Source organism: Erinaceus europaeus, chromosome 4 (genome assembly GCF_950295315.1).
Source record: "Erinaceus europaeus chromosome 4, mEriEur2.1, whole genome shotgun sequence".
Classification (NCBI taxonomy): Eukaryota; Metazoa; Chordata; class Mammalia; order Eulipotyphla; family Erinaceidae; genus Erinaceus; species Erinaceus europaeus.
In genome coordinates this window covers 106,875,292-106,889,534 of record NC_080165.1, presented here as the reverse complement: position 1 = coordinate 106,889,534, position 14,243 = coordinate 106,875,292, and the positions used below count along the sequence as shown (strand labels likewise).

General features: G+C 38.2%; 1 protein-coding gene across 16 annotated transcripts in view; it reads left to right on the top strand.

Annotated features, from left to right (window-relative positions):
- AIG1 (androgen induced 1) overlaps positions 1-14,243 on the top strand; it is a 341,307-nt gene that overhangs the window by 36,410 nt on the left and 290,654 nt on the right. The window contains exons 2-3 of one of the 16 annotated variants that reach the window (XM_060190368.1): positions 10,130-10,209; positions 12,989-13,197. The exons of 14 other annotated variants lie outside the window; for them this stretch is intronic. In XM_060190368.1, coding sequence (XP_060046351.1) covers positions 10,130-10,180 — 51 coding nt within the window. In that variant the 3' untranslated portion in view covers positions 10,181-10,209; positions 12,989-13,197. Of the gene's footprint in view, positions 1-10,126; positions 10,210-12,988; positions 13,198-14,243 lie in introns of those variants that run through there. One more of the 16 variants, XM_060190367.1, reaches the window with a different exon arrangement.

Here is a 14,243-nt window from a genome sequence, read left to right as displayed (position 1 = left end):
GTTGCTGTTAATATATTGCGGTAGCTCTTTCAGCAGATGTTTGGTGTATTTAGATGGCTTCTCATTGGGTGCATAGATGTTAATAATTGTTAAGTCTTCTTGATTGACTGATCCTCTGAGAATTAAGTAATGTCCATCCCTATCTTTTATTTATTCTCTTTTGTTGTCCTTGTTGTTTTATTCTTGTAGTTATTGATGTCATTGTCGTTGGATAGGACAGAGAGAAATAGAGAAAGGAGGGGAAGACAGAGGGGCAGAGAAAGATAGACACCTGCAGACCTGCTTCACTGCCTGTGAAGTGACTCCCCTGCAGGTGGGGAGCCAGGGGCTCAAACTGGGATCCTTATGCTAGTCCTTATGCTGTGCCACCATCGCCTAACCCGCTGCACTACTGCCTGACTCCCCATTCCTATCTTTTTAAATTTTATTTGTTTTAAAGTCTATCATGTCAGATATGAGAATAGCTGTTCCTGCCCTTTTTTGTGGGCCGTTGGCTTGTATGATAGTTTTCCATCTTTTCAATATGAGTTTGTGTTTGTCTTCTTGAGTTAGGTGGGTTTCCTGTAGACAGCATATGTTGGGTTGTGTTTTCTGATCCGTCTTCCTACCCTGTGCCTTTTAATAAGTAAATTCAGGCCATTGGCATTTATTGATATCAAAGATTGAAGGTATTTTAACACCATTCTTACAGATTTTTAAAGTGTTCTGATATATGGCATATTTATGGTGGTCTAGTTATAGGAGACCTTTCAGAACTTCTTGCAGGGCAGGCTTGGTGATAGTGTTGGAAGTTCTTGCCATAACAATCAGGCAGGAGCATGGAATTAAAGGGATATAGATTGGGAGAGAAGTCAAACTCTCCATATTTGCAGATAACATGATAGTGTACATAGAAAAACCTAAAGAATCCAGCAAAAACCTTTTGGAAATCATCAGACAATACAGTAAGGTGTCAGGCTACAAAATTAACATTCAAAAGTCAGTGGCATTTCTCTATGCAAACACTGAGTTAGAAGAAGATGAAATACAGAAATCAATTCCTTTTACCATAGCAACAAAAACAATAAAATATCTAGGAATAAACCAAACCAAAAAAGTGAAAGACTTGTATACTGAAAACTATGAGCCACTACTCAAGGAAATTGAAAAAGACATAAAGAATGGAAAGATATTCCATGTTCATGGATTGGAAGAGTTAACATCATCAAAATGAATATACTACCCAGAGCCATCTACAAATTTAATGCTATCCTCACCAAGATCCCAACCACATGTTTTAGGAGAATAGAACAAATGCTGCAAATTTTTATCCAGAACCAGAAAAGAGCTAGAATTGCCAACACAGTCTTGAGAAGAAAGAACAGAACCAGAGGCATCACACTCCCAGATCTCAAATTGCATTATAGGGCCATTGTCATCAAAACTTCTTGGTACTGGAACATGAATAGACCCACTGACCATTGGAATAGATTTGAGAGCCTGGAAGTAAACCCCCACACCTATGGACATCTAATCTTTGACAAAGTTGCCAGACATTAAATGTGGAGCAGGGATTTTCTCTTAAACAAATGGTGTTAGAAAAAATGGGTTGAAATATGGAAAAGAATGAATCTGAACCACTTTATTTCACCAAACACAGAATTAAATTCCAAGTGGATCAAGGACTTAGATATTAGACCAGAAACTATCATATACTTAGAGGAAAATGTTGGAAGAATTCTTTTTGGCATAAATTTTAAAGACATCTTCAATGAAATTAATTCAATTACAAGAAAACCAAGGCAAGCATAAATCTATGGAACTACATCACATTCAGTAGCTTCTATACAGCAAAAGAAACCAATACCTAAGCAATGAGACCCGTCACAGAATGGAAGAAGATCTTTACATGCCATACATCAGACAAGAGGCTAATAACCAGAATATATAAAGAGCTTGCCAAACTCAACAACAAGAAAACAACCCCATCCAAAAGTGGGGGGGGACATGGACAGAATACTCACCACAGAAGAGATCCAAAAGGCTTGAAGAAACCATGTTAAGTGAAATAAGTCATAAACAGAAGGATGAATATGGGATGTTCTCACTCAGGCGGAAGTTGAAAATATCAGAAGAGAAAACAAGTTGAACCTGAACTGGAGTTGGTGTATGCAGTGGGTGTTGGTGGGGTGGGGAGAATACAGATTCTGGATAAAGATGACAGAGGTCCTAGTGGAGGTTGTATTGTTTGTGGAAACTGAGAAAAGCTATGCATGTAGAAACTATTGTATTTACTGTTGAATGTAAAACATTAATTTCCCAATAAAGAAATAAAAAAAAAACCTAAAGATTCAGTAAATAAGTGTTTAGATTTACTTAAGACTAGTTACAAAAATTATGTTTCTGATCTTAGTGTTTATGATGATGTTAAATGATGATTTAATATAGTTACTATTGTTTTATAGTATCTGATTTTTTTCCTGATGATTTCATTTTATTAATTTGATTTAACTAGTCTAGAAGTTGTATAGTAATGCTTCATTGTCCTTTTAATTTCTATTTCCCAGATCACTAATAATGTTAATGTTTTTTTATTTGTTTGCTATTTGAATAGCCTCTTTTAAAAGTACCTTTATAGGGAATCGGGAGGTAGTACAGCAGGTTAAGTGCATGTCACACAAAGCGCAAGTGTTGTTAAAATTAGGGGGCTCCAGCAGGCCGGGCTAGCTTCGCGGTGGTAGACAGAGATGACCAGAGACACACAGCTGGGCAGAGAGGCTTTATTCACGAGCGGGCAAACGTGCTTTCCTGTCTTTCTGCTCTGGCAGCAGAGAGAGACCCTTAAACTAATCACCACACAGATCTGTCCTGCATCCCCTCTTCTCTGGTGGCTGCCGGCAGAACTCCGGAACTACGTAGCATAGGGGGCAGGGAGAAAGAGGGGCGCGAACTAGCAAGGGCCAAACCAATTTCTCCCAGAGGTGGGGGGAAGGAGACCATTTGCATCCCCCAGCTCCCCACTTGCAGGGAAGTTGCTTCACAGGTGGTTAAGCAGGTCTGCAGGTGTCTGTCTTTCTCTCCCCCTCTCTGTCTTCCCCTCCTCTTTCCATTTGTCCTGTCCAACAATGACTACATGAACAACAATAACTACAACAACAATGAAAAACAAGGGCAACAAAAGGGAAAATAAATAAAAGTTTAAAAAATCACTAAAATAAAAAAGAACCCATAACTAAAACTAAATTTTCTCTTTCTCATTGGTATGAGACATTTTTTAAAAATATGAGTTTTTTTTCACATGTATAGATCTACACCCATTTTCCTTCTATGTTGTATTTTGATAAAGTTCTTATTGTCAGTAAAACTCATTTAATCTTTCTGATTTCTATACATGCTTTCTCATATTCTTTTAAGCAATATTTGTAAAGTCCAAAAACATGGAGATTTTTTTCTATACCATACTCTAAAGAATTAAATAAAAAACAAATTTGTCTTTCATATTATGATCCATCTGGCTGTGATTTTTGTGTGAAGCATGAGGTTGGAGTCAAAGATTGTTATATATATATATATATATATATGTCTTTGTTTTTACTGAAAGAATGATAAAGGTAGCTTTGCTGTAAATCAGGTAACCATATGTTTGGGTCTGATTCAGGACTCTGTTCTGCCCCATTGGCCTACTTTTTTATCCTTCCACCAATGCTATATTCTTAATATCTATAGCTGTATATTAGCTACTGATATATAACATTATCCTTAAAGGTTATTATTACTATTTTTGGCATTTTGATTTTTCATTAAATATTATAATTCACTTGCCCAATTCTACATAAAAAATTTAGGTTATTACTTAGGATAAAACAAATTGATAGCCAAGTTAGGGAGACTTTAAATTTTGTAATATTGTGCCTTTTAGAAACATAATATATTCTTCTATCTCTTTATTGATTCTTTAAACTCATCTATGAGAATTTTGATTTATCTGTAGGGTGTTTTATATCATTCATTGGTTTTATTACTAGTTGTGTGCCTTCTTTTTTTAAGCAGGGGACTCATTTTAGTTTATATGAAAGCAATATTTCCCTTAGCCTCAGACCTTTAAACAAAACATTGTAGAGAAACTCAATTTTGAAACTGAAGAGAGGAAATGTCTTGAGGAGGAGGTATGAGTTTGCTTGGTTTTTGTTTTTTTTTTGGTTGTTGGTGTGAGGTAGGTGAGATGCAGTATGCCATGTCCAGATGGAATCTTTGGAATAGCCTTAAAAGCAGCAGATGTATGTGGGAAGAATGACAGAGTATATTGAGAAGCAAACTTACTTGCTGCCTTGGGTAATTAATTGCATAGTTGAATGAAGAAACCAATGCATGTCTTAAGTGTCTGAAGCATTCATTGATATGAAACAAATACATCTTTTAAAGAAGTAATTATATCTTGTGTCTGCTTTCCTAACACATTTAACCTTCAATTATCAAAGATTAAAGGTTAAAAATTAATTATCATAATATCAAGGTGACTGAATTAAGGGTCTATTTCTTGGATTGACCAGAGATAATATTTCCTATGCAATATGTTAAAAATTCTTTAAGCATGCCTGAGCCAGTGACAGGATACAGTTTCAATGTTTTAGAATTTCCTCTGATTACTAGTCTTTTCTTCTTTCTATGTGCAGTTATGCTTTAGGAAAGACTATTTCATACTTACTGACTTCAGTTTCTCATCGATTCACTTACACTGACTCTTAAATCCTATAATCCATTGAAACTGCTAACACTCAGACACAATGACCTATTGTCCAACGCAGTGAAACCATTTGCACTTTTCAACATACGAAATCATTAGTATTTCTTCACAGAATTGTTCTTTCATAACTTCTTTGACATTCATTATCCTTTGTGTTCTTCCTCACACCTCTCTGATTCTCTTTCTGAGTTTATTATCCAGACTATTTTATAAATGTTGATTCAATCAGCTTCAGAACATTGTTTTCTCATTGTGAACTGGGATCTTGTTCACTTTGGTGATTTCATTGACAAATCAATATTCTGATATTGTTGAGACCTTTTTTTATTTTTTGAAATATTCACACTACAGACACATGTCCAGTTCCCTGCTTAATTTCTCCGACAACACCTGAAATTTAATCTGACAAGAAGGAAACATTTTTACTTATTTATTTTTTAATCATTTTATTGGGGTTGAAGTAGTGGTGCTTAATAGTAAAGTTATCCAGTTCCTTAGCTTCCTTTTGTTACGGCTTAAAAGTGTTACAGCTCCAAAGTGTTACAGCTCTAGGGTGCAGCAGCTCCAAAGGATGAGTCTGAAGCCAAGACCAAGTGGAGGGCAAGGAGATACTTTATGCTGGCGGAATCTAGCAGATTCCTGCCACACTAGACTATCCTCATGATTTGGGAAGCTGCTTATATTCCCTTCCAACTTGTTGCAGAGCAAGCTGACTGGTTACAGAGTGGTCTTGGAAAAGGAACATTTTGATTGGTTACAAGGTGCACCAATTAGGTATGCTCAGGTACAAGAGTAATGTGAGAACAGATTGATCACATTGTGAGTCTTCAAGGTATATGTAAAACGAAGGATGAGGTGGATTCCTTACATTCCACGTCCAATCCAGTCCGCCAAGGAGCAAGTGAATACAAAATGAAAGGTACAATTTGGTTGGCTACTTTCTGTGAAATGAAAAGATTCAGCTTGATTGGTTACACTCCTAGTCACCTAGGTTTGTTGAAATTTGGGCATGGTGGACTGCCTGTCTGTCCGTTGTGGAATAGGGGAACATTTCATTTCACTTTTATTAGTATCTGAAAAAATGCTCTTATCCCCAATTTAGTACATTTTCCACCATTAGGCACCAGGACCCTTCCAGTCCCTCCTTCCCCAGAGTTCTTTGTTTTGGTGCAGCACACCATACCACCACAACCCATTCTAAGTAAGGTAACATCTTTTCTTTGTTCCTTCCTTCCTTCCTTCCTTCCTGTCTCTCTCTTTCATAGAGACAGCCACAAATTGAGAGGGAAGGGGATGATAGAGAGGAAGAGAGACTGAGAGACACCTGCAGCCCTATTTCACCACTCATGGAGCTTTCCCACTGCAGGTGAGGATGGGAGGTCGAACCCAAGTCCTTGTACTTTCTTTTTATTTATTTAATTAATTAAATAGTAATTTGTGAGACTATAAGTTAATAGGAGTGCATATTAACACCATTCCCACCACCAAAGGTCCCCCCCCTTTCCCCAGTGAAGCTGAACATCTACCCTCATGCCATACTCCAAACTCAGTCAGATTCTGCTTTGAGTTTCCCTTGTACTTTCTAATATGTGCTCAACCAGGTACACCACCAACTGGCCCCCTCTTTCCTTTTCCTTTTCCCCTTTCCTTTCCTCCCCTCCCCTCCCCTCCCCTCCCCTCCCCTCCCCTCCCCTCCCCTTCCTTTCCCTTCCCTTCCCTTCCCTTTCCCTTTCCCTTTCCCTTTCTTCCTCTTTCATTTTTTTCTTTCTCTTCCTTTTCCTCCACCTCTCTTCCTCCTCCTCCATTTCCTTCTTCTCTTTATCCTTTTATTTCATTTTATTGGAAGGATGTGTTAATGGTTTACAGAATGGTTGTAGACACGAGGTACAGTTTCTCCCCTTTTCCCCTCCCACCCCCACACACTGTGGTAGGGAATACTTTTACTCCTAGCTTAGGCCCTTTTCCATCATCAAACACCAAGACCTCAATGCCCACGTGTCCTCTTCCATCCCCTCATTCCTCAGAGTATTTTTGCATTCATGTTGTATACCCCAGTATACTTTGGTACAGTACACAAAGTTTTGCTCTGTTCATTTTCTGTCCTTGGAAACATTTTCAAACATGCCCTGTGAATGACACTCTTACCAATCAACCTGAAATGTTAACTTTTCTTTCTCCTTACCCTAAAATCCAGTGACATTATCCTGTCTGGTCCTCCTTAATACAGTCTTTCTCCATTTTTCTGTGTACATGGATTTTTTCCCCCTGCTCCCATATACTTTCACACCTATATCCCTTAAAACTCTTCCTCATTGGATTCTCTCCCTTCAACATGATCGCTTCTAAGAATGATTTTTTTTTTCCAAAGTGTGCTGCTTTTCTGTTTAAAAAAAATAGTACAGTGGTTCTGTTTTTCCTTTATCATAAAAACCAAACTTCTTTTTTTCACTTTTAAAAATATTTTTATTAGTGATTTAATAATAATTAATAAGATTGTAGGATAAGAGGGGTACAATTCTGTACAATTCCCACCACCAGAGTTCTACAACCCATTAGCTCTATTGCAAGCTTCCCTATTCTTTATCCCTTTCTGGGAGTATGGACCAAAATTCTTTATAGGGTGCAGAAAGTGGAAGGTCAGCCTTCTGTAATTGCTTCTCCACTGAACACAGATGTTGACAGGTCGATCCATAACCCCAGCCTGTCTCTGTCTTTCCCTACTTGGGTAGGGCTCATGGGAGGTGGGGTTCCAGGATACATTGGTGAGGTTGTCTGCCCAGGGAATTCAGGATGGTGTCATGGTAGTGCCTGCAACTTGGTGGCTGAGAAACCAGTAAGATATAAAGCAGGAAAAGTTGTTTAATAATTAGGAACCCAAAGATAAGAATAGAGCTGATGGAACTAAGGGTCTTGGTGTGGGAAGAAGCTAGGAAGTCCATCTTAGATATTTTCCAAGAGGCCCATGGCTTTAGTAATTTTTTCTGAGCCCAGTAGCAAACATGCAGATGGGCTAAGAGTATTGTCTGGGAAGATGGTGTCAGAGTTGAGAATAAGACTAGAAAGCTGCATCAGGGCAGAGAGTAACTCCCAAATTTGAGGAAACTATATAAATACCATTAACTTTTATTATTTTTATTATTTTTTAATTTGTTTATTTAAGAAGGAGACATTAACAAAATCATAGGATGGGGGTACAACCCCACACAATTCCTGCCACCCAATCTCCATATCCCATCTTCTCCCCAATAGCTGTCCCATTCTCTATCCCTCTGGGAGCATGGACCTAGGGTCATTGTGGGTTGCAGAAGGTGGGAGGTCTGGCTTTTGTAATTGCTTCCCCGCTGAACATGGGTGTTGACAGGTCAATCCATACTCCCAGTCTGCCTCTCTCTTTCCCTAGTAGGGTGAGTCTCTGGGGAAGCGGAGCTCCAGGACACATTGGTGGGGTCTTCAGTCCAGGGAAGCCTGGACGGCATCCTGATGGCATCTGGAACCTGGTGGCTGAAAAGAGAGTTAATATACAAAGCCAAACAAATTGTTGAAGAATCATGGACCCAAAGGTTGGAATAGTGGAGATGAAGTGTTGGGGGGTACTCACTGCAAACTCTAGTATACTACTGCTTTCAGGTATATATTTGCCCTAGTTTATGGATACCTGTGAACATATGCTCTATCTCCTGGAACCTGGTCTATATCTAGGTTTTGGGACTTTGTTAGAAAGTGAACCACCTGGGATGGAATTAGAGAATACTATGAAAGGAAAGGTCTCACCTGAGTGATGAAGCTGAAGGGTTGTCGTTCTACACCTGAAGTCTCTGGACACAGTCTGAAGTGAAGAGTGCTGGGGTGGCACTCATTGCGTTGATTAGGTTGCAATCAGTGGATGCAATATTATTTGATAAGAATTGGAGAAGCGTAAAGGAAAGTGGGCCCTACCCTAGGGTCCCAGGACCGGGGAAGTTTAGGCTCTGTAGTGGAGATGTGAGGTTCCTGCTGTCTTAGAGAAGACATTGGATAGTTACTGTTATCATCACACTATTTGGTAATTGGGTTAACTTTGAAAAGTCCCTTTGTTAGACATACAATCAATTGGTCAGAGCTAGAAGGAATTATGTTAAGTGAGCTAAGTCAGAAAGATAAAGATGAGTATGGGATGATCCCACTCATCAACAGAAGTTGAGAAAGATCAGGAAGGGAAACTAAAGGCAGGATCTGACTAAAATGAAAGTAGGGCATCAAAGTAAAAACCCTGTGGTGAGCGGTAGGGTGGACATGTGGCTTCTTGGGCCGGCGTGGGTGGGGTGGGGGTGGGTTGGTGGGATGGGACATAATCTTTTGGTGATGGGAATGGTGTTTATGTACACACCTATTTAATTGTAGTTATATAAATCACTAATTAATGAGAGGGGGAAAATTGATTGTATGTCTACCATTAACTTTTAACCCAAGTGATCTTACCTAATATATATATATATATATATATATATATATATATATATGGTAATATATATATAACATATATTATATATATATTCATATTTAGCACAAGAGCCTGTGTAACCTCTGAGTCCCTGTCACTCTGAACTCATAGTTCATGGTTGCAGCTGGGAACATTTTAGGTTGCATTCATTCCAGGACCAGTCTTCCTCATGTGACCTCATGTAGGTTGTCCCAGCTCCCTTCAGAATGTGGGACAGTCCCTACCATTGCTGTCTATATTAAGGACAAGGTCTTGTAGAGGCCCATAAATTAGTTTATGATTATCTTCCTGATGGAAGTGACCAGTGATGGTGGAGAGAAGGATCCATTAGAGGTTTAGGCCCATCATATCTAGGTAGAAATCCAAGGATTCCCTGACTGCAGCCCCAGATGATGGGGTGGCTTGGTGGTGACCAAAAAAGGTCATTATTAAAGTGTCAGTCTCTTTCCCTTATCCAGTTTTTGTAGCCTTTACTTGATCTGAAAAGCTTAGACTTAAAGTGGTTGAAGAAAGTGAAATAGGAAGTAGGTGAGGAGGGTAACCAGGTCTAAGTAGAAAATATTTGATTAAGTACTTTATTATGTCCTTTTTAAGTCTTTCTACTTGCTTGCTGTACTTGCTGAGTCTTAAGTCTACTCACTGCAGGTTATTTTACACTTTTACTTTGCAGTATATATTTTCCCCTAATTTATGGATACATGTGGATACGTACCCTACCCTTGCTACCTAGTCTGTATTTCAGTATGTATCTTTGTTAGGGAATGTGCCATTTGAAATGGAACTAGGGAGTCCCATGAGCTAGGATATGTCTCACCAGATTATTGGAGTGGGAGTATTGACATCTCAGGCCTGGCATCTCTGGACACAGTCTGAAGTGAAACATTACATAGTGGCACTGATTACATTGATTTGGTTGAAATCAGCAGATGCAGTATCAAATGATGTGGATCAAGAGAAGTATGAAGGAAAATGAGTAACGCTCCAGAGGTTCCAGGACTGGAAAAAAGTATGGATTTTTTTTACCTTTTTTTAAAAAAATTTTTTTATTAGTGATCTAATAATGATTAAGATTGTGGGATAAGAAGAGTTTGAGAAATACAGACTTTAAAGAGAATGACGAAAGTTCCTTGTTATCTTAGAGCTTAAGAAGGCATTAAATAATTATTATTAGAATCAAGTTATTTGGGAGCCTGTGTTATTTTAAATATATCCTTGAGGGAGTCAGGCGGTAGTGCAGTGAGTTAAGCGTAGGTGGCGCAAAGTGAAAGGACTGGCCTAACAATCCCTGTTCAAGCCCCCAGCTCCCCACCTGCAGGGGAGTTATTTCACAGGCAGTGAAGCAGGTCTGCAGGTGTCTATCTTTCTCTCCCCCCTCTATCTTCCCCTCCTCTCTCCATTTCTCTCTGTCCTATCCAACAACAATGATACCAATAACAACAACAATAATAAATACAACAGTAAAAACAAGGGCAACAAAAAGGGAATAAATATTAAAAATCTAAATAAAATGAATACTTCAAAAAATATGTATATATACTTGAACCTTTCTCTTCTCCCTCTGTCACATCTCTCTCACTTCTTAAAAAAAATTGTATTAGTGGCTGAATATTGATTTATAGGGGCTGGATGGTAGTGCATCTGGTTAAACACACATGTTACAATGCACAGGGATCCAGGTTCAAACCCAAGCCCCCACCTGCAAGGGGAAAGCTTTGTGAGTGTTGAAACAGTGTTGCAGGTGTCTCTCTTCCTCTCTGGCACCCCCTTCCCTCTTAATTTTGGCTGTCACTGTCCAGTAAATAAAGATAATAAAATAAAAAATTAAATATTGATTTACAAAACTATGTGATGACAGGGTTATAATATTGCACCATTCCCACCACCAAAGTTCTGTGTCTAATTCCTGCCATTAGAAACACCAGTAGTTCTTCCAAGGTTACAGATAATGGGTTGACTATTATTTCTATAACTATGCATCTATATTTATATGCATTTGCCCATTTTTTCTGTGGTCCTGCCTTCTCTTCCTTTCTAAGTCACACTTACAGCTATTACTACTTCCAAGTGTCTTTGCTTTTTTCCTCTTCTCTCTCTGGATCCTGATAGAATTGGATTTCACAGCCCTCTGGTCATCTTCCCCTAACATTTCTCCTCCTCTGGAGGTATGAACCAAAATTCTTTTTGGGTTGGACATGTTGGGAGTTCTGGCTTCTGTAATTGCTTCTACACTAGACATGGATGTTGGTCCATACTCTCAATCTGTACCTCATGTTGATCCATACTCCCAATCTGTTTGTATCTATCTATCTATCTATCTATCTATCTATCTATCTATCTATCTATCCCTAGTAGTGTAGGGCTCTGGAGAGGTGAGGCTCCAGGGTACACTGGTGAAGTCATCAGCCTAGGAAAATCAGCATATAATAATAATAGCATCTACAACTTGGTGGATGCAAAGCAGTAAGAGAGAAAGCAGGACAAAATGACCAATAAACAGGAATTGAAGCTAGGAATAGAGTAGATGTGAACAGGGACTTTAGGGTGAAAGGAAGCTAGGAAGTCTATTTTAGGTATGTTCCTAGGGGTCCATAACTTTAGTAATTTTTGCTTTATCTTGATAGCTGACATGGAGGTGGACTAAAAAATTTGTCTGGGAAGATGGTGTCAGAGTTGAGAATAGGACCAGAAAGCTAGATTAGGGCAGAGTAGCTCCCAAACTTGAAGAAAATATATACGTAAAAATTAATGTTTTACCCCATCAGTCTGACCCAGAGTCCATATATGTTCATGTTTAGCACAGGAGCCTGTGTAAGTGAGTCTCTGTCATTCTGAGCTCGAAGTCCATGGTCACAACTGGAGACATTCTAGGTGCACTCATTTCAGGACCATTTTTTCTTGAGTGGTGGGGTAGGTTGACCCAGCCTCTCTTCAGAGAGTGAGACATTCCCTACCATTGATATCTTATAGGGATCACAAGTTCTTGGAGTGGCCCACAAGAGGGCTTGTGATGATGTTCTTAATTGGACTGCCTCTGTCATATCTCTTTACAATACTCATCTTCTATCTAAAAATCTCTTCTCCAGCACTACTTGCAGTTTCTTCTGCTACTGTACCTACTCAGAACCACTTTCGCTGTCCTTATTCTTCTTGTGGGGACTGCCTCTTTCTCATTCTCCAGAATGCAGACCACATGTGATACACTCTAAGGGAAACTTTTTTTCCATCTTCCTCACCAATCCAGATTATTTCATTTTAAGTGTTTATTTTGTTCACCTCATTCTGAACTTCTGTGAGGCAAGGAAAAGGTCCCTCCAGTTTATAGCCACCATCTGTGATTGTTCTTATAAATGGACACTTTGTTAGACTCTAGGGATGCACAGAAAAATAAGATATCATCTCTACCCTCGGGATTATCATAATGCAGAAGGTGAAAAAAATCAATAGTTAATTACTGTGGGTTTTGATGAGTGTTATAAGTTCTTCTTAAACATGGGGAAAGGAGCACCAATAATTTAGGGACTGAAATAATTCTATTTACATGTACATAAGGCATCTCCAGAGAAATATGTGGAGAAATAACCCTGTGAGGAATTCATTTCCAGGAACATTCCTGGAAACCCTATAGGTAATTCTACTAATTCCTTTCCAGAATCTTCCATTAAATCTTCTGATACAGAGATATAGGCAAAAGATGCGTGGATATGTAAACAATACTATATAGTTTGGTTGGATAGAGGTGTTATACTTGGTTGAAATTTGAGTCATCACCTTTTTTGTGTGCCCAGGAGCTCTCTGGATAAAATCCTCACAATGACTGACACAAATATCCAACTTGTCTTTGTATGAAAAATGTTGTGACTATAGTGAAGTAGAAGAAGAACATAAAGCTTTGGAAAGACCTGTGCCTAGTCCCCCCTTCCTCTCTCTGCCCTTGGATATAATGTGAATTCCCAAGATACATATGACTTAATAAATAAATAACTTAACAAATAAATAAATGACTTTATTTTTTTAAATTCCAGAATATAGTTCAGTGGTGTAGCTTGATCTGTACATTTTACTTTCCTCTGTGTGCATTCCAGGAAAAGATACTGTGGTTGGGAGTCATTTCACAGGTATTCTGCCTGGTTTGTAAGGTAAATGCCAGAACCTGTGAGCAGTCAAGGTTTAATTGACAGTGTAGTAGTCAGAGAAGAATGATGAATTCATCTGACCCAAAGTAATTTAGACTTTACACTGTATTGTCTATAGTGCGTTTTTACAACCAGTGTCTTTAAACTTGAGAGATGAATGGAATCCAGGCTTTAAAACGTTCTTGTTGATGACCTTGAGTAAAGAAGACCTGTAAGAAGCAAAGTGAAAAAAATCAAAATATAATTGCTTATTTATTCATTTATCAAGTACTTTCTGAGTGCCAGGGATTCAGTATTGAGTAACAAAGAACAAATTTCTGTCCTTAGGGAGCTTAGGGAGATTCTAGCAGGATACAAGAAACAGTATATAAACTGCTCTCTGCTTAAAAACTACTGAAGTCTCTTTTTTCCAGCATTTGAGATTTATTTATTTTTATGAATGATAAGGAAATATATATATATGTACATATAAATATAGAGAGTGCATGCACATTCAGGGGAATGAATCAATAGAGAACAATATATAAAGAATGTATATTATATACTGTGATAGATGATAGATGACAGATGATAGATAGATAGGTAGATACTATAGAACCAAGTACTGCTCCATTGGAATAAGGCAAAGGTAGACATGGAACCCGAGACCTTTAGAATCTCAGTATGCATGACCTCTGCTCTAATATTGATTCCCAAGACTTTCTTTGGTATTAGGAGTCATCTACAGACACCTGTCAAAAAATCATCAGAGATTTTTTTAAAAAATGTGAAAGCAACTCTGTTGTAAATTATATTTCCCAAGAATTTTATTTGAAAAAAGTTACTTATTTAAGCTTTTGAAATAATATTGGTTTACAAATTTGTGTATATTTTAGGAGAAAAATTGTATTCCTCTTCAATTTATTTG